Genomic DNA, 27,576 nt, shown 5'->3' with positions numbered 1-27,576 from the left:
GCCAGAGCCTACTCGACGGCACTTAGGATCGCTTTACAGAGCGTGCGACAGAAGCACGGAGCCTTGCCCGACAACGTAGGAGCATATTCGAAGAAGATCGACATAGCCCTGCCGGGAAACCACACACGCAAGCTGTATGACGGACTGGCCTGGAAAGAAGCCAGCATTCTAGCGCAACTACGCACCGGAATGGCAAGGCTGAACTGGTACCTCTACCAGATCGGCGCAACCGCCGCGGCGCTATGCGCTTGCGGGCAATCTGCAGAAACGGTAGAGCATTTTCTCTTTCGATGCACACAGTGGACGGCACAGCGGACTCGGATGCTCCAACAGACGGAAACGCGGAGAGGAAATCTGTCATACTTCCTGGGAGGAAAGCGCGCGTCCGACCCTAAGGATTGGTCGCCAAGCGTAGACGTTGTCAAAGAGACGATCAAGTTCGCCATGAGCACGGAGAGGCTAGATGCACAGATCAGCCAGCAGCGAAACCACACGCAACTAACATCATCAAATTAACCGGAGACACCCCCACGCATCCTCGTGCCATCGACAGCAGGACTAGCTTCGGCCGCCGACGATAGGACGTCGAACACTTTGAGAAACAACTCCGAGATGGCCTGCTACTAACCCCACGAGCAACCGCAGCATCGACATGCAAAACTAAAAAAGACACATACGGAGACGAACAAGACTTGTATGGGCTTCTGGGAGGCAAGGATATGAACGAATGTGGAGAATATGTAGATAATCATGCGAGCCCTAAACAGCTTAGCCGGGGCGTAATAAACTATGTATGTATGTATGAATGTTATTTCCAACGACCATGGGAATTTCCAAAGGGAGACTGATGTAAATTGTCATCTCTTTGCTGGTTGCTTGGCTGCGTTAGTTTTGGGATCCAGGAAGCCGTGTCAGATTTATCGCCTTGCCGCATTTTCTCTAGGCAACCAACAACAACTCGGGGAATATTTGAAGAAGCCAATTTCCCTCTTGACCCCTCCAAACATCAAGCTATCATATCACAATCCGAGCACCCCTGTATTATTTCTACGCAAAGCTTCGATGGCTGACTTAAATACTTCCCTGCCCAAACTAGACCCTGTTGCGGTCGCCGATTTCCACGACACGCTCAAGGAGTCAAAGCGTATCGTTGCTCTCATCGGCGCAGGCCTTTCCGTATCCTCGGGTCTGGCCACCTTCCGAGGAGCAAACGGACTGTGGAGGAACCAGGACATAACGCAGGTCGCTTCGCCTGCAGGCTTCCGTCATGACCCGGGTCTTGTCTGGCAATTCTATACATATCGCAGACATGATGCTCTTCGTGCCAAGCCGAACCCTGCTCACTATGCTCTTGCCGAGCTCGCGCGCAAAGTACCTGGTTTCGTCGCGTTGACGCAAAACGTTGATAATTTGAGCCCTCGGGCTAATCATCCGCCCAGCCAGCTGAAGGAGCTCCACGGAAACCTTTTTGCGCTGTCTTGCGTCGACGTGATCGGGTGTGGGTACACTGAGCGTGACAACTTTGAGGAATCTCTGTCGCCAGCACTCGATCCCTCAAAGGACGAGGAGAGGACCATTGGCAGCATTGACCCGAACAACAAGCCTCGCGCCAGCCCAGTGCTGTTGGCCGGCATCGCGCGGAAACACGCACAAATCCTCGGGGAGAAGTACGAGGGCAATTCTCCGGCCACACGGGATCTGACCGCTCTGAAAGCTCCGGATCAACCAACGCCATCGAACCCCGTCGCCGGTGTCCGGCTGTCGTCGGGGTTAGAGAAAAAGGACCTGCCGCAATGCTCCAAGTGCAAGAACAACATCCTCCGCCCCGCCGTCGTCTGGTTCGGCGAGCCACTGCCCGTTGAGGTTGTTGAAGAGGCCCAGGCGCTTTTCGATGACCCCGGGCCCATCGACTTGTTTCTGACGATTGGAACCACCAGCAAGGTCTGGCCGGCGGCTGGGTATGCCGAGATGGCTCGCAAGAAGGGTGCGAGAGTTGCTGTTATCAACACGCGAGCTGAGGACGCCAGACATATTCGGCCAGATAAGGACTGGGTGTTCGTTGGCGATGCGACAGTCGTCCTGCCAGAGCTACTGAAACCGGTAATTGGTGAATCATACGAGCAAGTCGAGAAGGATATCAAGTGATAGCGGAAGAGGCACATTGTCACGAGCCACCGAGGGATATCAAGAGCTGGGTGAATATAGTCAGTGATTCCGTGCTCACTTTTACTACTCTAAGATGTCGTGAGAGCGAGGAGTACTGCATCTAGTAGACAAGAGATAGCCAGTACAATCTCCATCCGATTAAGGTAGCATCAGATATCGCTCAACCCATGCTTACGCCGACTGAAGCTGTTGTGTTGATCTTAATTGGCCTCAAGTCGACCTGCGTCATACAATACTCACCCTCTCACGAAACCAGCGTCGTACAATCTCACGTGGAAGATGTTTACCAAGATACCAAATTCAGCGTCCATGTCAGTCAAAGGTTACGAATTTATTTAGAAAACAGCCGAATCAATGACGAGAAAGGCCTTCAGCCTTCGGCCTAAAAAGAGGGAACGAAGACTCCAAATGTTATGGTAGCTGGTATCACTTATATGATCAGATTCGTCTCATTCGAACCTGCTCAGCACCAAAAAATGTCCGTAAATATTTCCTCGAAGGCCTCTTGACTCTCTCTAAGGTTTTTTGCATCAATTATCGCCCTAACAAAATCATGAGAATATTAGAACATATGATGCCTTCAATTGCATTAGTCTACTTCTGAATTATCAAGTCGTTCCTCCCTGCGTTATAGAGCTGCGTGGCTGGAGCATCAAATAAAACTCTCAAAGGGAATGTGAGAGTCGTGTTTCCATTTCAGCCATACTATCGTTCTATCGCTTTCTTCTGCCAGTTGATGCAGCTTGAAAATTGTTTACTTTCTTCAAACCCGATTTCCACTTAGTCACGACGAGGCTTTTGTTCGCTCGCTTACGTTTGTAGTTCCATAGACTTGACCTTAGCTGCGCTGACTACTGCAGGATAGAGCAGCTTATGCAACCTATCCAAAGCTATAGTTTCACAAAACTGAGACTTTGATAACATCTGCCAGGCACCATGCTAGCTCCTTGAGGCGTCGAGAGGCATCTTCCGATTGGATCTCGTCGTTTGAGCCAGGGGAAGCCGCTGACTCGTTTGTCCGTGATTGATCATATTTTCTACCCGAGACTCACGGCCCTTCCAGCCCTTTCATCTTGAGCCGCATATGTCACACCGAGTTTATCTCCCATGGTAAACGTTCCCATCACGAAAGGTGATCGATTCAGCGACATCTTACCTAGCGAGGTTATCGTAAGTGCTGCGCTTGAGCTTGGCCCCTTTGCGATGAGTCAAGTGATGCCCGACTACTGAGATGAGTGATGATACACTCGCTCATGCCTCATTGTTGGAAACTTTCTAGCATTGGTATTGAGAAAGTTACCAAGTCTTCTCAAGTTACCGTGCCTGTCAACTGGAAGGATTGAAGCGGACGGTCAAGCGCGTTCTAATGGTCGCGCGCGGCGAACCGCCCAGTCACATTACTAACACCTTCACCGCGGCATGACGGGGAAGCCGGAAATGTTTCTTAGTGAATGCACAATGACAGCTTGGGTATTTCGAAAGCAAAAGCTTGTCATGGCCGCAATGATATTCCCTCATATCTCTTTCCTTGATAACGTACTTGAGACAGCTGCCGGCTTCTGCCTCCCGTCCCGTCCTCGCATTTCTTAGCTTAGCCGTCATGCCGCGCGCTTCTGAAAAGGTTTAAGTGATGATCAGTGGCTTGTGACGGTAAGGGAGGGGGAGGGGGGAAAATCTCTTTTTTGTGGAATCTAATGCTGCTGCTCCCGCTTCCGTAGTGAGACCCTAAGAATGCCAGACATGCCTCCCGAGTGAGACGTCAGAATTGAGTTGGCTGGGTGGCTAGATAGCACGGTGGCTCCCGGACGACGAGCCCTTTTCGGACGGTTGATGGTGGTGTGCCACACGCGGTTCAACGGGGGACAAGGGTGTCAAACTGTCGATGGATGGTGTCGTGCAGTAGAGGGAAGCTATTTCACGCGTTCCCACCCGCATCCCACGTTGTTGAAGTCGTAACGAGATTTTCGTGAGGAGGGGCTGGCCAGGAAGAGTCAGCTAGGTCGGGGTAAGCAAGCGGAAGGCAACCTCGAAAAAGCCATCTTGAATCAAACGGGCGAAGACGGGCTGATGACAGCATCGACCTAGAGCAAACTAGATATGCACAGTCTGAAGCGAAGATGGAAAAGCTGCGTTTGTGATTGGTGTGGAAACCACCAAAACCCCCCCATGCAGGAACGGGAAAACGGGGAAAGCATGTGTGATCAAAGGCAGCGAAGGAGGAAAAAAGAAAAGAAGGATTCTCGGTTAGCAAGAGGGGATCCATGTCTTCATCTTCCCTGCGTCCGTGGTCAAAGGGCTGGCCTTCTGCCGTCGAGGGGGGGTCGCTTCCGCCCGACGCCACGTCTGGTTCGTTCGTCGACCCATGCCTTTATGATGGAATTGACCTGGATCTCCTCGCGAACCCGGTACGTGTAGAGATGACCGCGATCTGTATCTGTGCTCTTGAGGGCACCGGGGTAGAGATCTTGGATTGCCGTAACACGACAGGCTTCTTTAGGCAGGCTGACACGAGGATCCTTGGACTTTGCGGGAGCCATAGCCAGTTCCATGAGATGAGGGCCTTGTCCTTCGGGTAATTTTCGAATTCAGACAAATCATCGGAAACACTCCCATGGTCTACATCCCATACGAGAAAGTCATTGAGAGCATCTGCCATAGCCGATGAATCTCGAGCAAAAGCGAAGACGTCGTATTTTTCCCCATGATTTCTATCATATTCACAAAGTCAGCATCGCCCATTTGCATCATTTCATTTGTAGGCATCCACTTTTTCATACCACTAAAGTACGACGCAGCGCAGTCATCACACCTCCAGCCCATTTGTTAGCCTGTGTCCTTGGCAGTGCCTGTTTCTCACGAAGTGGAAGAAAAAGCCTGGGCATTTCTGCTGTTACCCTCGACCTCTGATCGCATGGCAGCAAAGGTGGCCACACCAGTATTTTTATCCTTTCCTCTTCCAGATACGCTGGGCTGTCCAGATCCCTGTCACAACTGCACAGCGTCTGCACTGCGGTCGATAAGGTATGCAGGTTGCCATTCTGGTGGCCACAGTGGGAGAGGAAAAAGCAAACAAAACCACCGCTTCGGGGGCTATTGGGTGACCTGATGTGTCCCGCCCCAAAAAGAAACGAGCAGAAAAAGATCTGTGGTCTAGGTTCTGGGTTCCAGTTCTCGGGCCGTTGGGAACTGGGGGAGAGGGACAGACCTGGAGAGGTTCAAAAATGAAGCGTCTTGCTCTCATGGATTGGATGCTTGGACCTTTGAATGTTCGTCCCACCTCCGCTTCCCGCATAATCCACTCGAATTGTGGACGACAAGGTCAAGGTCTCTTTCTCCCATCGCAACCTACCGGGACGACAATATGGCGGCATCAGCACCGAAGACGCCGACGATGGGAGACAAGGTGGTGATATTCCCGCTGGAGGAACCGGGCCAGATTTCTGTGGTTGCGGTGTCTGTCGTCTTCATCATCGTTCCGACGTTGATGGTGATCCTCCGCCTCATCGCCAGGCGCATGGCGCATAGAGATATGGATTTGAGTGATTGGTCTATTATTGCAGGACTCGTAAGTTATTCATCACGCCGACAATGGGATTGTCTTCCGGCGCGTTGAGATGAGGGCTTCAACTCACTTTTCTCTGCCAGGTCTTCTCCAATGCCTTGCAAGCAATTTCCATAGTCGCTGTGATGCAATGCGGTGTTGGCCTTCACAATGCCGTCATCATACCCAAGTATGGGGTCGGACCAATCATCAAGTTTCTCAAGGTTCGTACCAATTCTCACGTCGAAGAAGCTCGGAGTAGTTGTTGATGCATCTTCCTCCAGGTCCTCGTCGCGCAACAGATCCTGTGGGCCATCAGCCTCAGTCTCTGCAAGATCTCCATCCTCCTCCTCTACTCCAAGCTCTTCAGCACCAGGTTCATGATCTTGTCGGCGCGAATACTGGCCGCCTTCACCATGATGTGGGTCATGGTCACAGTGCTGATTGCCTTCTTCATCTGCATCCCCCTCTCGGACAACTGGCTTCTCGATATCAAGAATCGACACTGCGGGAACCAGCCCGCGGCAGACGGCACGATGGGGGTGCTGAACATGATTACCGACATTATCGTCCTCGTCATGCCGATTTCTCACTTGTGGAGTCTTCGGCTGGAGATGTACAAGAAGGCCGCACTGATCGTCACCTTCTCGCTCGGAGTCTTGTAAGTCATGCTCCCAGACGCTGGATATGAGAATATGCTGACCATGTTGCCAATGTAGTACGTGCATCGTGTCGGCTCTGCGTCTCTACTACCTTGCCAATCTCGTGTACCTCGACGTGACCTTCAACATCCCTAACGCCCTTATCTTCAGCGCGCTAGAGCCCGGCGTCGGCATCACCCTCGCGTGCATCCCCTTTCTCCGACCTCTGCTGGGCCGTTCCTCGTACTCAACCAAGGGTACGGCAAACTACTACAGCTCGAATGGCAAATCCGATGGTCTCTCAAATAGGAGAAGCGAACGCCAGAGTGACGGATTCGTTCTTGTGGAAAATCTCTCGCAGCAGCATCTTCGGGAGGCCGAGCAGAGTGATTCAGCACCAACTATGCCCAGCAAGGTCACGTATAGCAGAAGCAGTAGTGTTCCAGACATAGATTAGTATATGAACATTATAGATCACCAAGCCTCAATGTTCTCGACTTCTCTTCCTTTTCACACGGTGTGTGGCGACCGGAAATTCGCCTTGCGACCATGTCCTGACTTTGACCAACGATTTCACACAAGCGACGATGATCTTCGCTTCTTGGATTGAATTCTCTTTTCGATCATGAAAACGTTCCTGATGCAGCTTGTTGCTTGTGCTCATTCAATCAATCTCTGTGGCGCCTTCACATCTTCTGGAAGCTTGCTCCATCGGCTCGTGTAGACCCTGCCATCCTTGATCACCGCCAAGACGTTCTTCTCCGGCTCATCCAGTATCGAGACGTCGTCCAGCGGATTCCCATTGAGAATCAGCAAGTCCGCCACGAATTTCTCCTTCACCTGCCCCAGTACATTCTCCTGTCGAAGCATCCTGGCGGCGTTCACCGTGGCAGATTGAAGCACCTGCTTGTTGCTGAGAGCCTGCTGGCGGATACCAAACTCCCTGCTTTGCTCAGCCTGCAGGGGGCCGAGCAGATCCGATCCATGACAAATGGTGACGCCGGCCGCGGCTGCAATCTTCAACGACTCGAGGCCCCTTTCCAGGACCTCCTGGTTTTTGCGCTGGTTCTCGGGGGGCAAGAATCCCTTGTACTTGTCGGAGCCCATGGCGTCGTACGTGACCAGCGTAGGCGTCAACCACACGGCGTTCCCAGCCATGAACTCTGCCGTCTCTTTGTCGATGAAGTTGCCGTGCTCGATACCCGTCACGCCGTTCTCGACCGCGTGGCGGATCGCCCGCGGCGTATAAGCGTGAGCCGTAACCCAGGTACCATAGCTCCGCGCGACCTCGCTGATGGCCTTGATCTCGTCCGCCGTAAACTGCGTGTTCTCGATCCTGTCCGTCGGCGACGCGACGCCGCCGCCGACCATGATTTTGATAAAGTCCGCCCCCGTCCTCAGCTGCTCTCTTGTCGCCCTGATACACTCCGGCACGCCGTCCACGACGTTAGAGAGCCCCGATGAGCCGCCGCAGCACAGCCCCGAGTGGTCGTGGGCACCTCTGCGATCGCCGTGACCTCCCGTCTGCGAAAGTGCCTGGTTGGCGATGAACAGGCGGGGCCCGGGGAAGACACCGTCCTGAATTGCCTCCTTCAGCGCGAGAGTTGCACCGCCGGTGTCGCGGACCGTAGTGAAGCCCTTGCTTAGGATGCGACCGCATACAAAGGATTGCCGCAGATGAGAGACGGTGGCGTCCATGCTGAAGCCGCCGTTGAGCCCGGCCTCGCCGGGTACGGAGCTGACGTGGACGTGACAGTCGATGAGACCCGGGGAGAGGTATTTTCCTTGAAGATCTACCACAATGGCATCGTTGCCTGTACTGCTGGCTGAGCGCCCCCCAACGCTCTCAATCAAGCCGTTTGAGATCTTGACGGTCGTGTTCTTAATGACGAGGCCCTTGGCGGTATCCACGACGTTTGCGTTGACAAAGAGGTAGGTGTTTTGCTGAGGGAGCTTCCATGGCTTGATGAGCTTCTCCGGGATGGCATCTTCGGCGTCTGCCTCCCACCGCGGCGAAGTGCGCCGGGGAAGCTCCATGACGGGGCCGGCGAGGGCGGGAGCTTTGCGAAAAGTCATACTGGCAGTGCTGGACCAAGGGCACGCTGGGATGCACTGTGGGAGCGAAGAGCAGAGCAGATTCTTCGAGCCTCAATGTTTTGTCGACGACTCAACGATGAGAACTAAGAGGAGTCGGACGACGTTGCCGTGGCCGATAAGCGCATCGGAGCAGTTTGCCGGTGCGGAGTCGGCGATGGATGATGGAAGCATCCCTGATTGTAGCGATCAGTGCGCGAGAGTGTACCTTCCTCATACGGACGAAGGATCTGACCGGCTGTTCTACATAATCCCATACAGGACTATCACTTCTTGTTGCAAAGACGGGGGGCCAGGAGGGTTTCCGGGCTTGAAGTTGTAGAACGGACGAAGATGCAACTGGATACCCACGCAAACTGTTGGTCGCAAAAGTACGTACCTACTCAGTTGATGCAATGCCTCCCATCACTCTGATTTACACCACACGCGCAATTTGATGCATTCTCTTTCACAACACCGGACAAATGATGGAAAACTTGTAGAACAAAGAGAAAAAGATCAGTGATATGCAAAATGGCAAAAGAAGGACTCCTCGACGGGGAATTGAACCCCGGTCCCCTGCGAATCGTTGAATCTTCAATGACAAGCAGATATCCTCACCACTAGACTATCGGGGATGTGCTGATATCCGATACAGTGACTAGCTTGTTTAAGGAGGACTCCAGTCAGAGGACTCCACAACAAGCCCATTGTGAGCTCTCCTTGCAGGGCTTCGGTGTCTGCCATGAATTCAAAGAGCTCCTCTATCCAGCAGGAAAATAAGGAATCAGCCTCCTCGTAGACATGAGTCCCTGGCTTGCATTGCAGTGCGGGGATGTCATGCCCGCACCTCCTACATCACGGTCTCACAAGGCAATATGTGGTGGTTTGTTTCCGGCTTTACAGGCGCAAAAGATCGACCTTAACGGGATCAGGCTTTCAAGGGAAATCACACGATACGGTACACTTTTGAGCTACACGATACGCGCAATGTGCCCCAAGCACGCGCTCAACTCAATAGGGTGATTTCGATACGAAAACCGCCATGCAATTCGGGATGGGCAAGCTGCCCTTTTCAGCTGCTTAGGTATGGAGCGCAATATACCCAGGTTTCCCCAATACGTAATACATGGTACGGCCCCGGCGGATTGCTCCGTCGGGGGGTCACAAGGCAATATATCAGATGGGAAGCTTTGGCGGCCGTAGCTTGGAGAAACTCACTTCGAGTCATTTCTCGAGATATCTACAGAGTCAGTTGTAAGAGTTCGTCTGTCGGACGTCTGACTTCCGCAACCATCATTGTTGGGGGTTAGTCCTACGGAGACGCGTGGCTGAGACAGCGAGGCGACGCGAGCGTCCTCGCGAAGGCCTCAAACGTTGGCTAGAATGCTGTGATGAAGGCAGAGAGTCTTGTAGCACACATGTCCGTGGGCGAAACATTGATGTATGTGAGAATGAAGGGGATGCTGACTACTGCGATGCTGTGACCAAGGTTGGAGTTGACCATCTTGAATGAGGGGCTCTCTCACCACCTCACCTAGGTACCTGACTGCCTTACGTGCGGAGTGTATGCACTTCTGCCACATGGTAACACCTCTGATGAGTGCATTGCAGTGAACAGTCATTCATGAATGGCCGGAATACGAAGGAAAAAAGGTCTTCGCAGAAATGTCTCAGCCCTCCGTGTTTAGTCTTCTTGAGGCTCGCTGGCGTGTGGAGGTGGCTTCCAGAGTCCGAGACTTGAGGCTTCCATCCTTCCACGAGTCTGGTATCTCGCAACTGGATGGATCTAGAACGATTCCACATCTGCGAAATACGACATTTGAAGAACGCAGCCATCGGAGAGCCTTCAGGAGGCATAAAGTGAACTTTCTCTAATTTTTGCTGTAAATCCACAGCTTCCTAGTACGGCAGAGGGAATTGAAGCTCTGGCGGCCTCGAATAACTTAGATAGCATGGCCAACAAAAGTGTCTAAAAAATAACCCCCCTCCGGCCTCCCGCTTTCCCCCACGCTCGCGTTCGGCCGAATCTCCTGCTTCTTTAGGGCCTCACGAACGGCCTCGGCATAGCCAGCATCTCTATTTCCCGTTCAGGAAATTCATCGTGCATGATCGATCTTTGCAGCACATTCTGCCCCGTGATAAATCTCAGCTCAGCCCTATTTGTGTCAGCAAAGGCAACCCTGTGGCACGACAGACCACACCGGGTGCCTGGCTTGCCTGGCCCTGTAATCTGTCAGACTGAATTATTTTCGCCCCCACGCCCGGGTCTGTGGACAATGAGTAAGACGCTTAAATCAGCCTCCTGAGTCCTCAAGGGATGCTTTTCTCTTCGGGAACGAATCAAAATGCGCAATTGGCCATGTCGCCTCGGTTGTGCCTATGCGACGTACAATTTCCTATTCGGGAAACTGGTCTCTTTTCTCTTGGCCCTCAGCCTGCGGCTCAACGTAGATTTGCCCAAAACGGCAATCGACGAGGATTATATCTTCGTGAGCTTAGCAATTCGGTTTTTGCCACAGAACAAGGTGCATCGTCGAATAAGACTCTGTAGAAGAAACGTTTCAAGCTAATTAAACTTCAGGAACGAGAATCATCCACTTTTGCGGCGCGGTCTTGGTGCAGAATTGCTTGCTTGTCTCTATGATTCGCTCTTAATGAAGATATTCATCTTTTTCAACATGCGAAAAGAATCCAAATCTTCTGACGATGTACCAAGCTCAAAAGCTAGCCTCGGCAGCCGACCTCGTATAAACGGCCCGACTGAGAGTCTGAAATCAATATCAACCTATCCTGTCTTCTATCAGTCAGTTTCGCTGTTCTTGGGCCAATGGCAACAAGCAACTTCCCATCAAGTAGGACTTTGTTGACCTTTTACGTGGGTCAGGCTGTACGACTCACCTTGATGACTGCCTTTACTAGCGGCGGCAGCCCGTATGAGAAGGATTCATCGAATCGAAGCTACGGATACATCGTGTCTCGGTGTAGCAAGCTGCAAGCCCGCTGCCCTGTAGGGCTGATGACCCCTGTTGCTCTCGATTATTTCCCAAAAGCGAAGTCTCATGTCGTCGACCCCCTTTTCCAAGTCCTGCTTATCATCTCGGTAAGAATGTGGTTTGACGACTAATCATATCGTAGACCTTCACCTCAGGTAACGACGAGAGCTGGTGACTGTCTATAATCGGTATAAATACGATGACAGTAGCTCTTTAAGTTAGATCTCGACAGCATCAAGCAGCACAACTTCACTTGAATACCAAGATCTTCAGATAGCTCATCCTTGTTTCCATAAATCTCCTCCCAGATCATCCACCGCTCACAAACACTCGACAATCAACATGCCTGGCCCCATCATTCCAGTTTCGGTCATCACCGCGCTCTCGGATCCCTCCAAGATGTGCCAGTGTCCTGCGACCTCGCCACCATCGGCTGCTACGACATGCCCAAAATGTCAACTTCCCAAAGCTGCTGTCGCCAGGGCTTCAGCATTGGCTTGAAAATAGCATCTTTTTCAATGAAATTTGCTCGCCAAGATAGAGATGTCGGTATGTAGTGATCCTGATATCATAATTCTAGACACTTGTGCTAATGTTGATTGGGTAAATAGGCTAGGTTCGACTTATATCAAAGCAAGCACTAGCTTTCTCGTTCGTAGGAAGTGGCCACGGTAGCGAAGGAAACTTGATTCATCAACCGTAGACCATCACATACACGATCTTCCTTCTCTCGAAGCATTGAATTTGCGTACACTCCTTTTCCCCAGATAGAACAATATATGAAATTTCACATATGTGGACAATGAGCGATTTTCATCCAACCCAGCCTGCATATATTTCTATCCGTATCACGGAAACCGCTTCCAGCTCAGGGACCTAGCTCATGGAGGCCAATAAGTTGTGGCCGACCACAAACTTGAACCCTTGCGGCTTGCCCCTCAGATGTCTCCATCGTGAACCAAGTGGGTTAGTGGGACAAAAGCACCCGCCTACCCATCTGCAGCCCACAACGCAAGCAATCTCGAGAAATGAACCTGCATTCTCTCGCCCTGCCAGCAAGCATACGAGCGATGCAGTCCGATCAGCCTTGTTGGCTAAGTGGTATAGCGTCTCACTAGTACTAGTGACATGAGAAGATCGGCGGTTCGATTCCGCCACGAGGCATATCTTTTGCATGTTGACCTTGGGAGATGATCTTTTGCTGTGGTTTGATGGTGGGTGGGTGATGGAGGGCAGACTCCGTGTAAAATGCTTGACCTAGGCAGGTAAAGAATTCATTAGAGATGGACTGTCTTAGACACGATTGGTCCTGAACTAGGTCAAGTTACTCCGGGATGGGGTCTTATTCACGAGTGCCATGTGTGGAGATCATGTTGAAGTGGTATTGAGATTCAATTAGGTGATCAGGTATTGAAAGATCCAGAGTCTAAACAGGGAGGTATAGAAGTGAAGAAAGACAGATGATATCGAGGCGCATTAGAAGAACAAATCAATCTGATATCATAGAGCCCCGCCATGTTACATGAGAAAACTTCAGTTACCCACCCCATCCTCCGTATCTCGTACATGGACATTACAAAAGAAAGTAGAAAGTTGCGCCATTCCTCGGCGTTGATTCAGTTACACGTGAGAGAGACAGTAAGAAAAGAAAGTTTCAGGACAAGACGCGTTGGGATAATCACGACTTGTTCTTGCCATCCCAGAGGATGATACCGACAGACTCCTCCCAACCGCGACCGGCCGCGATCTCCATGACGGTGCGGCCAGCATCGTCCTTGGCGTCGAGGTCGACACCGCCAGCCTCGACGAGAAGCTTGAGGACCTTGGCGTCGCCGTTCTCGACGGCCTGGAAGATGGCGTTCCATCCACGGTAGATCTTGTTGACGTCGGCGCCATGGCGGAGCAACAGCTCAAGGATGTCCGTGTCATCGCCGCGGCACCGGCGCACCGCCTTGACGATGGGCAAGTGCTCACCGGGGGCGTTGATGTCAGCGCCACCCTCCTCGATAAGGAACTTAGTGATCTCCTTGTTATCCTCGCGAATGGCAGAGGTCAAGGGCGAGAAGACGCCGCCGTTCTTGTCCTCGACGGACACACCGGCCTTGAGGAGGAGCTTGACGCTCGTGAGTTGGTTGGCGACGACGGCGCGCTCCATCAAACCCTTGAAGGAGCGGATGTCGGGGACGGCGGGGAGGAGCTTCTCGAGAACTTCGGGGTAATTGACGGACATGACGATGGGCCAGTCGCTGCCGCGGACGTTGGGGTCCGCACCGTGGGCGATCAGCTCGTCGAGCATCTCCATGCGGCCTTCTTTAATGGCGGTCGTCAGAGGAGTGTTGCCGTCATCGCCCTTGTCGTTGGGGCTGACACCCTGGTCAAGAAGCCAGTTGAGGGCCTCCATGTTATTGACCCTGACAGCCATCTCGATGATGCCCTTGGGGTTGTGGAGGTCGTTGCCGGCGGCGACCAGGCGAGGAAGGAAGTGTGTGCGAAAGTGCGTGACACACTTGAACGCGGGGTACTCGGCGGAGTTGAGGTTGGGGTCGGCACCGCTGGTCAAGAGAAGCTCAAAAATGTCTGCGCGGTTGTCGCGGATGGATGTGCACAACGGTGTGTAGATACCATCCTTCTTGATATTGGGTGAGACCCCGGCAGAAAGCAGGACGCGAACAGACTCGATGTTGTTGATACTGACAGCGAGCTCCATGTTACCAGGTGCACGCTTGTTGTCAGCACCACGGGCCAGAAGAACCTTCAAGCAAGGTGCCTGGTAGGTTGCGGGCCAAAGCATGTGCTTAGGACCGGGCAGGTTGGGGTTGGCGCCATGGTCCAAGAGAGCAGTGAGGAGATCCACTCTCGCAGCCATGATGGTCTCGAACAGAGCAGTCTTACCCTCCCTGTTCTTAACATTGGGGTCGGAGCCGTAGTCGAGCATGAGGTCGACCAGCTTCTTTGGTGTCGACTTGTTCATGGAAGCGATCAGGACGGTGTTACCGTTGGCCATGATGTGGTTGGGGTCACCACCATATGTGAGGAGGATGTGGACAAAGTCGATCTTGACATCGATAACGGCGATGGCAAGCGGGGACTCCTGTGAAGGTCCAGCGGACATGTTGGGGTCCGCACCATACTTCAAAAGCATCTTCGTGATGTCGAGGGAGTTCATCTCTACCGCTGCAAAGAGGGGAGTGATGCCATCCTTGTCGGCAGAGTTGGGATCGGCACCGAAGAGCAGAAGCAGGCGGACTGCCTCGTGATCTTGGCACAGGACGGAGTCCACGAGGACGTGCTGGTCCGGGCCAGTGTCGGGTGAGACACCGCGGTCCAAGAGCTGCTCGACGAGCTTGTGGTTCTTGCCTTGTACAGCGGCAATGAGGGAGGTCTTGAGCGACGGGTTGCCATCGGCGTTGTGACGAGGTGTCCAGCGAGGCATCGTCATGGGGTCGGCCTTGAGGCGAACAACCTTGGTCGGGATACTGTCGGCGATGTTCTGAAGCTCGCCGATCAGCGTCTCTGTGCCGGATGTTGAGGGTGAAATGGTGTTGTCCGAGTCGCGCAGGTTCCTCCTGTCTGAAATGCGGCTGGGTGCGTCATATGTATCGCGATCCGACATGCCACGGTCTGACATGCCGCGGTCTGACATTCCACCACCACGATCCGAGATGGTCATGTCATCCCGTGCTGATCTCCTGTCCGTGTTGATTCTTGTACTGACGGGGTGGAGGTCGTAGTGACCGTGCTCTGAGATTGTGATGTCGTCGCGACCGATTCTGCGGTCGGGGATTCTGGTCGAGTGTCCATTCTCTGAGGAGCTGTGGTGACTCCTGTTGGAGATGGATGTGCGGCGACGTGGGTCTGGTGATAGCCTCACCTCTTGAAGAACGAAGTCTGCGGACATCTTTTCTACCAAGGAAGGGGGAGGGATGTGGGGTGCTTGAGAGGGAAGAGCGGGAAGGGGAGGGAGGGGAGGAGATCTCTCGTCTGAGCGATCCGGTAGTGCTGTCGGCTGGACTTCGAAGGACTTGGACTTTGATATCCGCACCGTCGAGTTGTGGTTGCTGATGCGGTCCAATGCAGCAGCGAGGCCAGCATAGCCGTTACCAACAGCATCGTCCGTCTTTGAGTTTCCAAGAGACCACTGGAAGACGAGAGCACTCATCCTCAGCGCGTCCCTTGCCTTGCGTATCGACTCCCTCATCCTCAAGATCTCCTTGTCGGCAAACATCATGCGCCAGCCGCGCTGAATCCTGCCCATGGCACCCTTCTTCTCGTACTCGAGGAACTCGAACATCATGTGGTCGAGGACCTGGAAGTCGGAGTTGGTCGAGCGGAACTTCATGTCGAGCTCCTTGATCATGTCGGCGGGGAACTCTTGGTGGGTGCGAGCAGCCTCGGAGAGGCCGGCCTCGATGGACCATAGTATCCGGCAGATGTCGAGGAAGTCATTGGCGAGCTCCCTGAAGCCGTGCGGTTGGTGCTTGACGTTGGTGAGGAACTCGAGCATGCGCACCGAGATGTTGTTTCCGAGGAGGGTGGCCCTCGTGCAGAGGTCCAGGACGGACTCCTTGGCCTTTGGCTTGCCATACATGGCGGCGGTCATGGTACCTCGTCTTGGTGCCGCGTAGGGCTGTAAAGACATGAGGGGTTGTTATCAGACGGCGATGTTGGACGCAGTGGCTCTGGGGTTGTTATCGAGGGTAGCCTTGTATGATGATCCGCACACGACACTATATGGTCAGATCGATGCTACTGATGAAGGCGGAATGAAGATGAAGAAACAGATCCCTTTCTCTCCCCGCTCATGGAGCAACGTGGGAGCTCAGCTGTTTATCTGTAAGTTTCGCCGCGGTGGGCAAAGCTGAACCTCACCTGGGTGATTGCTTGTCCCAGCCAAGGTTCCTCCTCCTCCGAAGAGCTCTCGGACAGGTCGAGGCCTAGTCTGTGGCCATCGATAGAGACAAGAATCAAGCGGCAAGCCACCAACCACGCCAAATGGGGCTCATTGGGAGAAGCAGGCATTGTCCCGGCTCGGAGCCATGAATCGTGATTGTACCCAAGAGAGACAAACACGGCGTCTACATTGGAGGATCAGGAAGCCGTAGTGCCAGGTACAAGGGAGGTTCCAAGCACCAAGTCCACGCTAGAGCAGTTAACCCCAGAGACGACCTGCGCTAGGCCGTCCGCTTTGACACAAAGGGCCGGAAATCAGACAGGAAAGCCAGTGCGGCCAGGCCATTCAAGACAAGAGACTGACATATGCCACCACTAGCTGGCATTGGGTCCCAGCGTTAGACCCCCTGGCCCGAACTCTTCAGGAGAAAAGGAAGGACTTTTTTCTTTCTGCTCATGTGTCTTGGAACCAGACGAAAAGACGGGACGATGACTAGAGGAGAACAGAAGGGAAAAGCAAGTATGACAGCGTGAGTATTGTTGCCGGGCCGGAACTCGGGAGGAAAGATAGTGAGGCTTACACACTCCCACGCTCCCACGCTCACACTTCAACTCCCATGTTGCCCTCTGCAATACAGTGCCCGCTTCCAAATCCATGTTCATCTTAGTGCTGGTGGCGTGGGGAGCTGAGAACGGTCTCGCCACGTGAGGAGGAGTCCTGACTGACATTCCGATGCCTCGCACACAGTGTTTCTGTGTCTCTGTGTTTCCCACCCCTCCGGGCCCTTCGTCTTGGCCTTGGGCTTGGCCCCCTCCCCCTCCTCCCCTCCTCTCTCCTCCCCCCACCCGGCAAACAGATCTAGCAGAATTTTTTCTTCTTCTTCTTCTTCTCGAATCTGTCGCCTCGGGCGGGAAGCCTTGGAAGGGTTGCTTTGTGAGTTGTGACCGATCCATTTTGCATAGCTTTCTGGGGAAAGCAAGCGACGACCCAGGCTCCACGAGCGGTTCGGTCGTTGCCGATCAAGCCTCCATCTTGCCATTGTCCTTTGTTTGTGCTGCACTGCTGATGGGATTGGAGAAGGGGGCGCAGATAGCCCATTGGATTCGGCAGTGTAGGGGACATGCCTGAGCCCTGAGGGGGACGTCATGTCCATTGCAAATCTTTGGAGAAATCGGCAGTAAATCTTGCATTCGGCAAGTGCGCATTTCAGATACGGATATCTTGACATCTGTGCTTGTCGCTCCCAATGTGACGTCTTGCCGGGGGGCGTGGCACTGGTGGGTGTTGCTTGACTCAAGTACGCTGTCAAAAGCTGCGAAGCGGTGCGGAGCCGTGTGTGTGTGTGTACACAGTAGACGTCTCCAAGACGTCGAAAGGAGGTCTGTTCGTCCTCGGTACATGACAAGTTCTACGCGTCTGCTATGAGAATCAGATCAGTTTGCGACGGCCTAGACCAGCTTCAGTCCAGTGTCGTTTGGATTGATCAGCGAATTGCGGGACCGCATGTTCGTGATGGCCTGAGCAAGGGGAGCCAGAGGCCCAGAGAGGAGCCAGACGGGACGGAGAGGGCAGAGAAGGGCCATCAAATCACCGTGTCACCCATGTGTAGCGCGCTCACGAACCAGTGCAATGATACACCGTTGTCCATCAAACCCTGCATGCTTTGTCTTTAGCTGGGTTAGCTGAAGCTGCGTCCCTGGGTTCGTTGCCAGGGTTTGTGTTCAGGGGTAATAATGAGTATGTATAATAGCAAGCGAACAGGCAGGCAAGCAACAATCAATAGCAGAAGGGCCCACAATCGCGAAAGAGCCCAGGAAGGAAAAAAAAACTAGCAGCGAACCATCGCGCGTCTGCGACCCTGGGCCGCGGGGAATAAGCTGATGTGCCCCGTTCCAATGGGCACGGGACGGGCTTGCGAACTGCGAGGGGAAAGTTAACCGTGCGTCTTGATCGCCGCGATGAGAATCTGTGGTCCACACTGGCTGGGCGGGAGTCCCTGTCTCTCCCAAGACACTACGTCGGAGGAGGTGGTGTTGGCAGACCTTGGACCTTGGTGGTTGTCGTCGTGATGGTGTGTGGTGGTAGTTTACTATGTGTTTACTATCAAGAAGGGCGAAGACGCCGCGGGCGGGAGGGGGAGAGGATGGGGGGATGATGCCGGCCGCCTAACTTCCAAGACATGAGCCCCAAGACATCGTTGTTCCTTGCACAGACGCTCGTGTCGTCAAGACTTTTCAATCTGCTGTGCCACTGTTCGCCAGAGAATGGGTAAGCTGTAAGACTATTCTCCACCACACACCTTGGCCAGGCCAGGTCCGCGTCGTGTCCTCATTTCGGACTTGTTGGCTAGGGCAGATGCTAAGACGAAGGTTCATCTAGAAAGAAAAAAAAAAAACACGATACGGACGCCGTACGGCTACTTACGTCTTGCAGACTAATAATGAGCTGAGATTTCGGGTTCGTAAAGGAGGAGCTGATGAGTGCATGAGTGGTGGTGGTGGATGCATGGACCGGAGCTCTCAAATCGTGTGCCGGGATCCCTCAAGCAGCCAAACAGCTAGCTACGTCTAAATTGCATTTGCAATTGCATTTCCACAAGATTGGAGAGCTGGAGAGGGCTGGAGGGGCAGGGGACTTGGGGGACTCGGCCCAGCTTTCGAGGAACGAGGTCAAGACTCAAAAGGAGGAGGAGGGGTGAATGGCACCCGAGGTTTGCGCCTATGATGCAAAGTCACCCCCAACGATGTCAAGAAGAGGCAAGGTCAAAGGCAAGGCGAAGCGGGCGCAAAAGCCACAGAAAAGCCTCGTTTGCGTCCTAGGAGGATTCCCCGAACGCCTCCTTGAGTCTCTATCGGCGAGTCGGTTGCTGGTCGGAGGGTACCACACCAACGGATTTTCGACGCCAACGCCAAAAGAAGCCCAAATCACGTCGAAATCTCCTCAAGGCTCGCCCCCCGTGGTCCCCGCCCGTCCGGTCTACTCTGAGCCTCTATGCCCATCGCTCCGACTGGCTGGCTAGGTCTGCTAGGCCAACTGTCACTTTGCCAGATCAAATAGCGGCGGTATTAGACTTCGGCCGGGCCGGGTCTACGCGTCCACAAACTAACATCTACCTCGGTTTGCTTATGGCTGCTTCCATCCATGCGGCGCAAGCAAGACGTATCCGTAGACTCACAGACTCGAGGAATCCAGAGAATGAGGGTGTGATGGTGTCGCTCGCAAGCGTCCGAGCTTATCCCAACGCAGCTTTGCCTCTGTTTGCTTGCTGACGCTACTCTCTACTGTGTGTACAGTGTAAAGTAAGGTGGAATATCCGTAGTTAACTTGCCAATTTGCAGGGCTTTTTCTCTCTGGCTGGCGTTTGTCCTAATCACCACTGCCGACATGTTCCCACCCCCAAACCATGCCGGCACGGTTACCCGCAAGCACACCAACGCACACCAACGCATACCAACGCATGCAATATGTTTGCGCTCGGAAGGGGTTTCTAGCAGACTACACAGACGGCTGAACTTTTGCAATCTCGCTGCCGTTACTAATCCTGGGCTGGGCTGTTCTCTTCTATCGAATAGCCACGTGGAATGGTCCCTGCCCCTTTTTCTTGCCTCTGCCATCTGAAAGATTTCCTTGGCCTTGTGCCACAGGCCGCCTCTCATGGCGTAGCACTACCAAGTACGGCTTTACGCCTCTTCATGGCTTATCCCCGTACTCCAGTAGGCTATTGCTCGGGAGATGCGCATTGAAGAATCGCGATCGTCTTGGAGGATGCTCAACTGCTATTTCACTGCGGAGTTTCATCTCCCGGCAACGCTCCACGCTCTCCTCCTCACCTTTACACACGAGAAAGAAGAATAATGAGATCTTTGTTGTTCAAGCTCCTCCATGTTCTTCACCTGTTCTTGTGCCGAGCCTAAGAACAGTGATGGATTTCCAAGGATCCACTGATCAGCTCGTGTGATATAAGGACTGAGACAGGCACCTTCGGGAGACGCCTCGCGGTCTCAGTCCCACGGCAGCACCCTTTTCGCATTGACTCTTTTGCAAGGGTCTATCATCTGAATTGACATAGACTGTACAGGGAGAGTCACAGAGTACAGATATTGCGGCTTGCTTTCGTTCGCCGCCTCATCCCATCCTCGCCTATCCTTCGGTCCCCTGCCCAGCTCAGCCATGGCTATTCAGCCAGCGTCACCTTCACCAAACGTCGCAGCGCCAGCAGATCGCACTCAATTCGAGGCAGTGGTGTGGTAGACTCATGAAATGTTTTACCGTCGTCAAGTATGCGGTAGGTACCAAGTATTTACGGAAACGTCCAAGAGACCCTTCGTGGTCACACCTCAAAATCCTACGGCGCGCTTTTCCCGCCCGCCATGTGTAACAATACAGTAAAAGAAGAAGGAAACAGAGCATGAAGGTATCTATACTCCAAGAATTACATCCGCCGCCTTCTCGCTAATCATGTATACCGCCGACGCGATGTAATACCCAGGAATCTTGGGGAACACGCTCGCGTCCACCACCCGCAGACCTTCGGTCCCTCTCACCTTGAAATTCGAGTCCAAGACGGCAGTGGCATCGCCGTCTTTGCCAATAGGGCACGTGCAGCTGGCATGGTGGCCCCAGGCTTCATTCCTGACGAACTCGGGCAAGTCTGCATCGGTGACATTCTTCCCGGGCCAGACCTCGGTGAAGCCTCCCGTGAGGGGCACGACGCTCTCAAACATCTTGCGCGAGAGCTTCATGCCCTCCACCACGGCCTGGATGTCCTTAGCGCCCGTTGCCTCGTCCTGGAACGAGTTGAAGTCAATCTGCGGCATATCCCGCGGGTCGGCTGAACGCAGCTTGACGGTTCCGGCCCGGTTGCGGCTGTGGGCTTTGAGGGTGATCCACGTCCAGTGTCTCTGGTCCGCGGTGCCATCGACGGAGTATCCGGGATAGTAGCCAGGGAAGGCGACTGGTGCTCCTGCGATAAAGAGGTCCGGGTCTCCCTCTGCCACTGTCGACTTCTTTACGATACCCAGGCTGATGCCGTTGGAGCCATAAATGCCCCTGTCACCACTCGCGGCGCCGTCCTGCCACTTTTTCAAGCAGGGATCGTCTGTGCCGGGGCGAATGAAAGTGCAGCCTTCGATGATCTGAAAGTCTGTCGGCGTTTCGCCAATAACGGACGTCTCGTAGCCTGTTGTGGTGATGATCAGTCAAACGGCTCTGCATTGGATTATCAATTCGTCAGCAGCAAATGAGAAAACTCACGGTCTTGCAAGTTGGTGCCAACACCAGGAAGATCGACAATGGATGGGATACCGAAAGAGGATAGCTCCACCTTGGGGCCAACGCCACTGAGCTTGAGCAGCTGCGGGGTATTGAAGGCGCCGGCTGATATGATGACTTCGGCCGTGGCGTTTACGGATCCGGCGACGCCAGAGCCGGCATCGCCGGATCGGGGGTCGGCGCGGTAGAGGCTCTGTCCCGTGACAAAGTCTACCCCCACGGCCCGGGGCTTCGCGCCGCTCTGGTCGAAGCGCACCTTGGTCACGAGGGTGGTGAGCTTGATGTCGAGATGGTACTTTCTAGAACCATCCGCGTTCTTCGCGTTGGCCGTGTCCAGGACGAACTCGCGCGGTCCATTACGGACGCCCTTGTTGACGGAGATGGGGACCTGGTAGAGGCCCTCGGCAGAGTCACGGCTGGGCAGGTCGACGTTGAGATCACGAAGGAGAACCTCGCCGAGACCTTGTATCGTCGAGAAGATCAAGCCAAGGAGACTCTTGCCCATGGCGGAAGCAGCGGACAGAATAACCGTAAGGAGCTTGATATCCTTGATAACGAGTCCAAGGTCCGTCACGGAGGTGGTAAGCCAGCCGTCGAACCCGTGTCCTACAATACCATTGGGCAAGTATTCAGCATTCTCTAGGCGCTGGAAGTACTTGCGCATGTTGGACGCGCCCCAGGTGGTGTCTCCGGTCAAGGTCGCGATGCCATCCCAGTCTGACTTGTGCGGGTAGACCGTGATCAACGCGTTGTGACTGCCGCAACCACCCAGCGTACCAGCTCTAGGATAAAGGATGCCGAGTGGCTCAGCGCCAGCCGGTGGGTTGAGTCCGACGTACAGCTCCCCGTTCGCTTGTCGGTATGTCATCTTGGAGTCCTTCTTCTGAGCCTCGAGATCGGCAAAGTGTTGGACGTAGTAGTCCCATTTCATTGGGGCGTACTCTGTAGACTGAAGGTTTAATGCAGGGACCTGGTACGGGATCGAGTCTCCCTGGTCGTCGCCGGCGTCGATGAGCAGGACCTTCTTCCCGGCGATGGCGAGCCGGGCGGCAAGTGGGCCACCACCCGGCCCGGAACCGACAACGACGTAGTCATAAGACGCGAGGATGTCGGTAGATTGCCGTGGGACAAAGTGCTGGCTCGGGCTATCAATGTTGCATTCGCGTCAGCCAACCACGCTTACACGTTACGTATCTCGCGTCTTAAGGTTCAAGGTAGATCGAACTCACACAGCAGAGGCCGTGGCCACGATGTAGCCGAGCACTACGTTTGTGACATGGAGACACCAACGCATCTTGAACGATAATGGAACTGGTTCTTGAAGGGGTCGTAGCACCAAGCAACTCAAAAAGGAACGCCCGTCGTCAGAAAGTCAGTCTCTCTCTCCAGGAGGGGCGCACATTCCCCTTAAGAACTTGTTCCAAAGAAACCTCACATGTCCTCCTCGACGCGATGCGCCTGATCGCGACATGGGAAAAAGTCGCAACGCCCCTTGCGTTTGATTAGACATGTCGCTGTCCGTCATGTACCCTCCCCATCTCGGATGTGACCTGCTTCTTTCCTATGTGACGGTGATCAATGTAGGTGATGCTATGTATGGCAACCTTCCCACTCAAGGCACCAGAATCGCCCTTCTCGTGGTTCACTCAGCCTACCATCGTCGGTCGAAGGAACGATTAGGGAAGGACCTGGAGGCTGCCCCCCTGGTATGCGCACGGGAAAGAATCTAAGAATGATGCTGGTCATGTGGGAACACGAGCGGGAGGCCGATTAAGGTGAGGAGGACGCCAGGGGCCAGCGTCGCAGTCACGGCGGGCGCGAACTTGGCATGACTGTTGCGGGGGCTGCTTTAAATGAGATTGCGCTGTAGTATGTCTTGAATCGGGAAAGCTATCCGATGCACTTCGGAGCGCCGAGCACGAGGGCAGACGGACGGTCCTGGTTATGCGGGGGAAAGCTCAGCCTTGGAGGGAGACATCGGTCCAAATTCTGAATGGGAAAAACGTAAAAGATGGCCAGATATCTTCATGGCTGGACTCGTCGTCCGGGGATGACCTTATACGCGTTCCGCGGGGTGTTATCAAAGCTCCCATTTAGCCTTATTTCTTTGAATCATGCATCTCCCATGTGTTCATCCGCAAGGTACGATCTATGACATGTTGGATGAACCGGTCGAGTCTCGCAAACCTGCGCCTCGCATTATTCAAAACATCACTAAAAGAGGGGGTTCATGGTCCCATTGAGTCCGTGTAGACATGAATCAGGCCACCCCTGAGCAAATCTTTTGTTCGTTCCGCTCAGCTGTCCGCCCAGCTGAGTTTTGGTTGGGCATGCAATATGCGAGCCCGGCCTTCCCCTCTGCCCTGTCCCCCGACTCCCCGCAGAAACCTGGCTCTCTAAAGTCTGATCTTGGTTAGCACCATCTTTACTGCCAAAGAAACCCGACGTCCGCCCCAAGCCTATTGCGGTACAGCGTGTGAGCATCTCACGACTGTAACGGTCCCAATGCAGTGAAGGATTCCACCGGCGGGAAAGCCATCAAGATCCCAAGAAACGGGTTGGTGATGATGCGGCTCGCATTGAGTGATTTAGCCAACTTCATATTTACTATCGAGGATCTTCAGTCGTCACATTTGTTGATGTGATAGCGCTTGGAAGAAGAAACTCAGAGTAATGCGCACTCTAAATTCAGCACAGCGGACGCACGCAAGCAGCCTATAACCGTTGCTCATCGTTATCTCACAAGCGAGAGACACCAAGCGCTGTCGTCCACCTGCTGTTATCCATCGCTTTGAAAGAAGCCGGATAGCCGCACATGGTGATGTGAAAAGTAAGCCCCGTGGCGCTCTCGCCAAAGCAAATGGGCTGGATGCATAAACCGCAAGTCTGGTCGCCCAGACGTTAGCGACGAGAGCTGGGAGCGCTTCCCCGTCTCCGCGACGTCGAGACCATCCCAAAGTGTGCCGCTTTCGTCCATCGCAAGCCATTGTTTCGTAGTGGCGGCTGAGTGGCGATCTTACCCTGTGGATGTGGTCTCATGAACGAAACTCCGGTCGCCGATATGTAATGCCCAGTTCATATACAGGATGTCTCCCTCATCTCGCGTGGGCCCGGTCTTGTTGATGGGGGGGTTCTTTCGCCGTTGTGACACCTGGACGCCCATGCAACGACCGGCTTCAACCACACACCGCATGCCGTCGCATCGTTTCTGAGAATGAAGCAAATCGTGCGGGTCGCAATCGTCCTGCTGTTTGCCGCGACGGCACAGGCGAATGTGCCTAGCTTGAACACGACTGAGATCACAAAGCTACTCGCGACGACGCCAAAATGTGCGGTAAGTGACTCTTACTGTTTCAGTCTTGGCTGAGTGATCCTCAGCCTTCTCATGACTTCAAGTCAGTAGTTACGCTCACTGACCTGGCTCATCTTTTAGATGCCATGCTTCGTCGATGCGTTCCATTCTGGTAATTGCACCCTCGAGGGGTTGACGGACTGTGTCTGCACCAATATTCCTCTGCAAGCCCGTGCCTCGGCATGTATACAGCAAGCTTGCGAATTCGATGACCAAGTTGGTGAGTGATGGAGTCTAAGTCTTCTTAATGCCTTCGTTCTCACTAACATGACTTTGAAGCCACTGCCCGTATCTCGCAACAATTATGTGAGGGCTATCCTTACCCGGACCGCAGAAGGTTCTCCAAGGTTTTCTCCATTGGCCTACCCGTTATCACGATCCTCACGGTAGCTCTCCGATGCCTGGCCCGATTACAAGTCACGAACCGACTGTGGTGGGACGACTGGACGGCACTGATCGCTTTGGTAAGGTTCCCTGTGATGGTTCACTCGTAGCGACTGGCTTACTAACCGTGGCAGGCATTTTTGATAGTCATGTCAGGCCTTGGCTACGCAAGTATGGACTTCCCTTCGTGGCTCAACAAACTCCGTGTCTAGTGCTAACTTCAGCTACGCATTAGATGCCGCAATGGGATTCGGACTTCACTATTGGGATATTGACCCGGGAAATGGCAAGACTATTTTGCAGGTACGACAACGCACGGCACATCACGATTCTTGGGCAACTAACTGACACTCTTTCTCAGATTTTCTATGTATTGCAGATGCTTTACATCTTTATTCAGTATGTGCATCGAGACACGATCCGAGGTAGTAAAGGACTATCGCTAATCGTAGACTAGAGTCTTTGCCAAAGCCTCCATTGCCTGCTTCTACTCCCGCGTGTTCACCAACCAGAAGTTCCGCCTGGCAGTCAAGCTCTTCATGGTGTTTTTGTTCGTCCACGGTTTCATGTTCTTGCTGTTGATGGTATTTCAATGCCTACCTATCGAGTCGATCTGGGATCGATCTATCCAGGGTCGTTGCCTCAATGTTTCGGCTATCAGCTACGGAGGCGCTGCTTGCAGTATCCTGGAGGATATTATCCTGATTGTCATCCCTATTCCAGAACTGATGAAGCTTCAACTGGGAAAGAAGAAGAGAACGGCATTGGTTTGCATGTTTGCTATTGGATCCTTGTAAGTGGCGTGCCAAACATTGAAGCAGCTTAACAAATGTTGACTCAGGATTGCAGTGCTTGCGTCGCGAGTATGATTCGACTTAAATACTTGGTCTCATTCGCTAATTCATTTGACTCTACTTGTAAGTTTCCTGGTCATCTTTGTATGAGATTGATGCCAATAGCCGCTCTAGGGGACAACGTCGACGTCGTGCTATGGTCATCCGTCGAGCTCAACCTCGCAATCATCTGCGGCAGCCTCCCAGCACTACGACCTCTTTTCAAGAAATTGCCAATCTTCTTCACCACTATCAGATCAACAATACAGACCGGAACGCACCGAAGAAAATCGCAAGCACAGTCCACCACAGCCGTTCGGAAGTCTCACCATTCCCATGCCTCACATGGATCGAGCACCCAGTCATCGCCCTGCAACTCTCCACAAAAGCCACAAGCAGTCAAGTTGAGAGACTTCGGGGGCAGTTCGACAACATGTGATAAGGACACACATTATTCTCTTGAGATGACGACTGATGAGGAGAGCAAGGATGACTTGGAAAGACAGGACTGGGCACGAGCGTATGGGAAATAGGGGTCTGATGTTGCTGTCTGATGAAGAAGGAACGTCTCTAATGTGTAATGATCAGCGATGTATGTTTTAGCTTTGGAGAGCAAATGAGATGAATCAGTTCAAAATCTCATCAACAATCACCTATCCTGGCCCTGCGGTGAGAACAACAAAAGTCTGTGGGACAGGTGCAAAGACAAATTCAACAACACAATGTACAATGTTACACTGCCAAAGTCATGATCACTTTCGAATTGATAAGTCTGTCGTGGATAGATGATTTGAGTAATGAAAAATGCAGCTGGGACATCGTTGTCTCTATCTTTGGGCTTCAGTTCTCATCATTTTGACTGTAAGACTCTGCATCATGAATTGTGATCTCAACAAGGTCTTTTCTTATGTCAGGCGTGAGATATTCATGAGAACGTAGATTAGGATTAAAAGAATATACAGGCAATTGAATAGGTTCCAATAAAAACCATACGGGGGCTTAAAATCAGTCTGGTTAATCTGGAGATGAATACTAATCAAACACCCGTGCTTTGCTTGCGGGAGAATCGCCGGCTGTTCAAAAGAAGATGGTGGATCTTCATACTGACTCTAATTTCGAAAGAAATAAAGGAGAAGAATTTGTGGTCTGTCCAAGCATTTTACCGCACATCCGCCGGGGTAATATAAAATAGTGAGTCTATACTAATCAGATTCTTGCTTAATGAGCACATACGCGGAAACAGAGCTGCAGCCGCGGGCCCACAACCTTGTAGAAGGGCATCAACAGGGGCAGATATGCAGTAGTACCCTTGTGAGTCTCCATAGATCGGTCGGAATGACTCCAGAATGATGCGAGTTGATACTAATCAGACCTGGCTTAGAAAGTGAACTCGGTGAAGAAGATGCTCACGCTGTGAACGACTTGCAA

The 27,576-nt window shown here is 53.1% G+C and overlaps 7 protein-coding genes and 2 non-coding genes across 9 annotated transcripts; 5 read left to right on the top strand and 4 right to left on the bottom strand.

The window, feature by feature from the left end:
- Positions 1-863: 863 nt before the first annotated feature.
- On the top strand, positions 864-2,337 carry BDZ83DRAFT_641329 (DHS-like NAD/FAD-binding domain-containing protein). Its single transcript, XM_060509551.1, has one exon. It carries the CDS (start codon positions 1,063-1,065, stop codon positions 2,143-2,145), a length of 1,083 nt encoding a protein of 360 aa, XP_060358600.1. The 5' UTR covers positions 864-1,062; the 3' UTR covers positions 2,146-2,337.
- A 2,963-nt stretch (positions 2,338-5,300) lies between these two features.
- BDZ83DRAFT_143583 (uncharacterized protein) lies at positions 5,301-6,907 on the top strand. Its single transcript, XM_060501287.1, has 4 exons — positions 5,301-5,731; positions 5,812-5,931; positions 5,992-6,368; positions 6,427-6,907. The coding sequence occupies exons 1-4, from the start codon at positions 5,528-5,530 to the stop codon at positions 6,803-6,805; spliced, it is 1,080 nt and encodes a 359-aa protein (XP_060358599.1). The 5' UTR covers positions 5,301-5,527; the 3' UTR covers positions 6,806-6,907.
- BDZ83DRAFT_641324 (amidohydrolase) lies at positions 6,786-8,777 on the bottom strand. Its single transcript, XM_060509550.1, has one exon. The coding sequence runs from the start codon at positions 8,422-8,424 to the stop codon at positions 7,009-7,011; it is 1,416 nt and encodes a 471-aa protein (XP_060358598.1). The 5' UTR covers positions 8,425-8,777; the 3' UTR covers positions 6,786-7,008.
- Positions 8,778-8,970: 193 nt separating this feature from the next.
- BDZ83DRAFT_t298 lies at positions 8,971-9,059 on the bottom strand. The gene has a single exon. It is a non-coding gene; the product is annotated as a tRNA-Asp (tRNA).
- A 2,624-nt stretch (positions 9,060-11,683) lies between these two features.
- Positions 11,684-12,221, top strand: BDZ83DRAFT_641321 (uncharacterized protein). The gene is made up of 2 exons (XM_060509549.1): positions 11,684-11,966; positions 12,029-12,221. The coding sequence occupies exon 1, from the start codon at positions 11,760-11,762 to the stop codon at positions 11,916-11,918; it is 159 nt and encodes a 52-aa protein (XP_060358597.1). The 5' UTR covers positions 11,684-11,759; the 3' UTR covers positions 11,919-11,966; positions 12,029-12,221.
- A 280-nt stretch (positions 12,222-12,501) lies between these two features.
- Positions 12,502-12,581, top strand: BDZ83DRAFT_t299. Its single transcript has one exon. It is a non-coding gene; the product is annotated as a tRNA-Thr (tRNA).
- Positions 12,582-13,095: 514 nt separating this feature from the next.
- BDZ83DRAFT_591911 (ankyrin repeat-containing domain protein) lies at positions 13,096-16,017 on the bottom strand (the record flags this gene model as incomplete). The annotated part of the gene is made up of 1 exon (XM_060506488.1): positions 13,096-16,017. One exon carries the CDS (start codon positions 16,015-16,017, stop codon positions 13,096-13,098), a length of 2,922 nt encoding a protein of 973 aa, XP_060358596.1.
- Positions 16,018-20,726: 4,709 nt separating this feature from the next.
- BDZ83DRAFT_591944 (GMC oxidoreductase) lies at positions 20,727-22,873 on the bottom strand (the record flags this gene model as incomplete). The annotated part of the gene is made up of 3 exons (XM_060506492.1): positions 20,727-21,487; positions 21,562-22,724; positions 22,809-22,873. The coding sequence occupies 3 exons, from the start codon at positions 22,871-22,873 to the stop codon at positions 20,727-20,729; spliced, it is 1,989 nt and encodes a 662-aa protein (XP_060358595.1).
- A 1,599-nt stretch (positions 22,874-24,472) lies between these two features.
- Positions 24,473-27,080, top strand: BDZ83DRAFT_641304 (uncharacterized protein). The gene is made up of 9 exons (XM_060509548.1): positions 24,473-24,913; positions 25,013-25,151; positions 25,211-25,395; positions 25,450-25,486; positions 25,551-25,618; positions 25,677-25,714; positions 25,773-26,108; positions 26,165-26,232; positions 26,284-27,080. The coding sequence occupies exons 1-9, from the start codon at positions 24,794-24,796 to the stop codon at positions 26,679-26,681; spliced, it is 1,389 nt and encodes a 462-aa protein (XP_060358594.1). The 5' UTR covers positions 24,473-24,793; the 3' UTR covers positions 26,682-27,080.
- Positions 27,081-27,576: the final 496 nt, after the last annotated feature.

Source organism: Colletotrichum acutatum, assembly GCF_030867785.1.
Source record: "Colletotrichum acutatum strain CBS 112980 chromosome Unknown BDZ83scaffold_181, whole genome shotgun sequence".
In the NCBI taxonomy this organism is placed as follows: Eukaryota; Fungi; Ascomycota; class Sordariomycetes; order Glomerellales; family Glomerellaceae; genus Colletotrichum; species Colletotrichum acutatum.
This window is presented reverse-complemented; position numbering and strand designations above follow the sequence as displayed.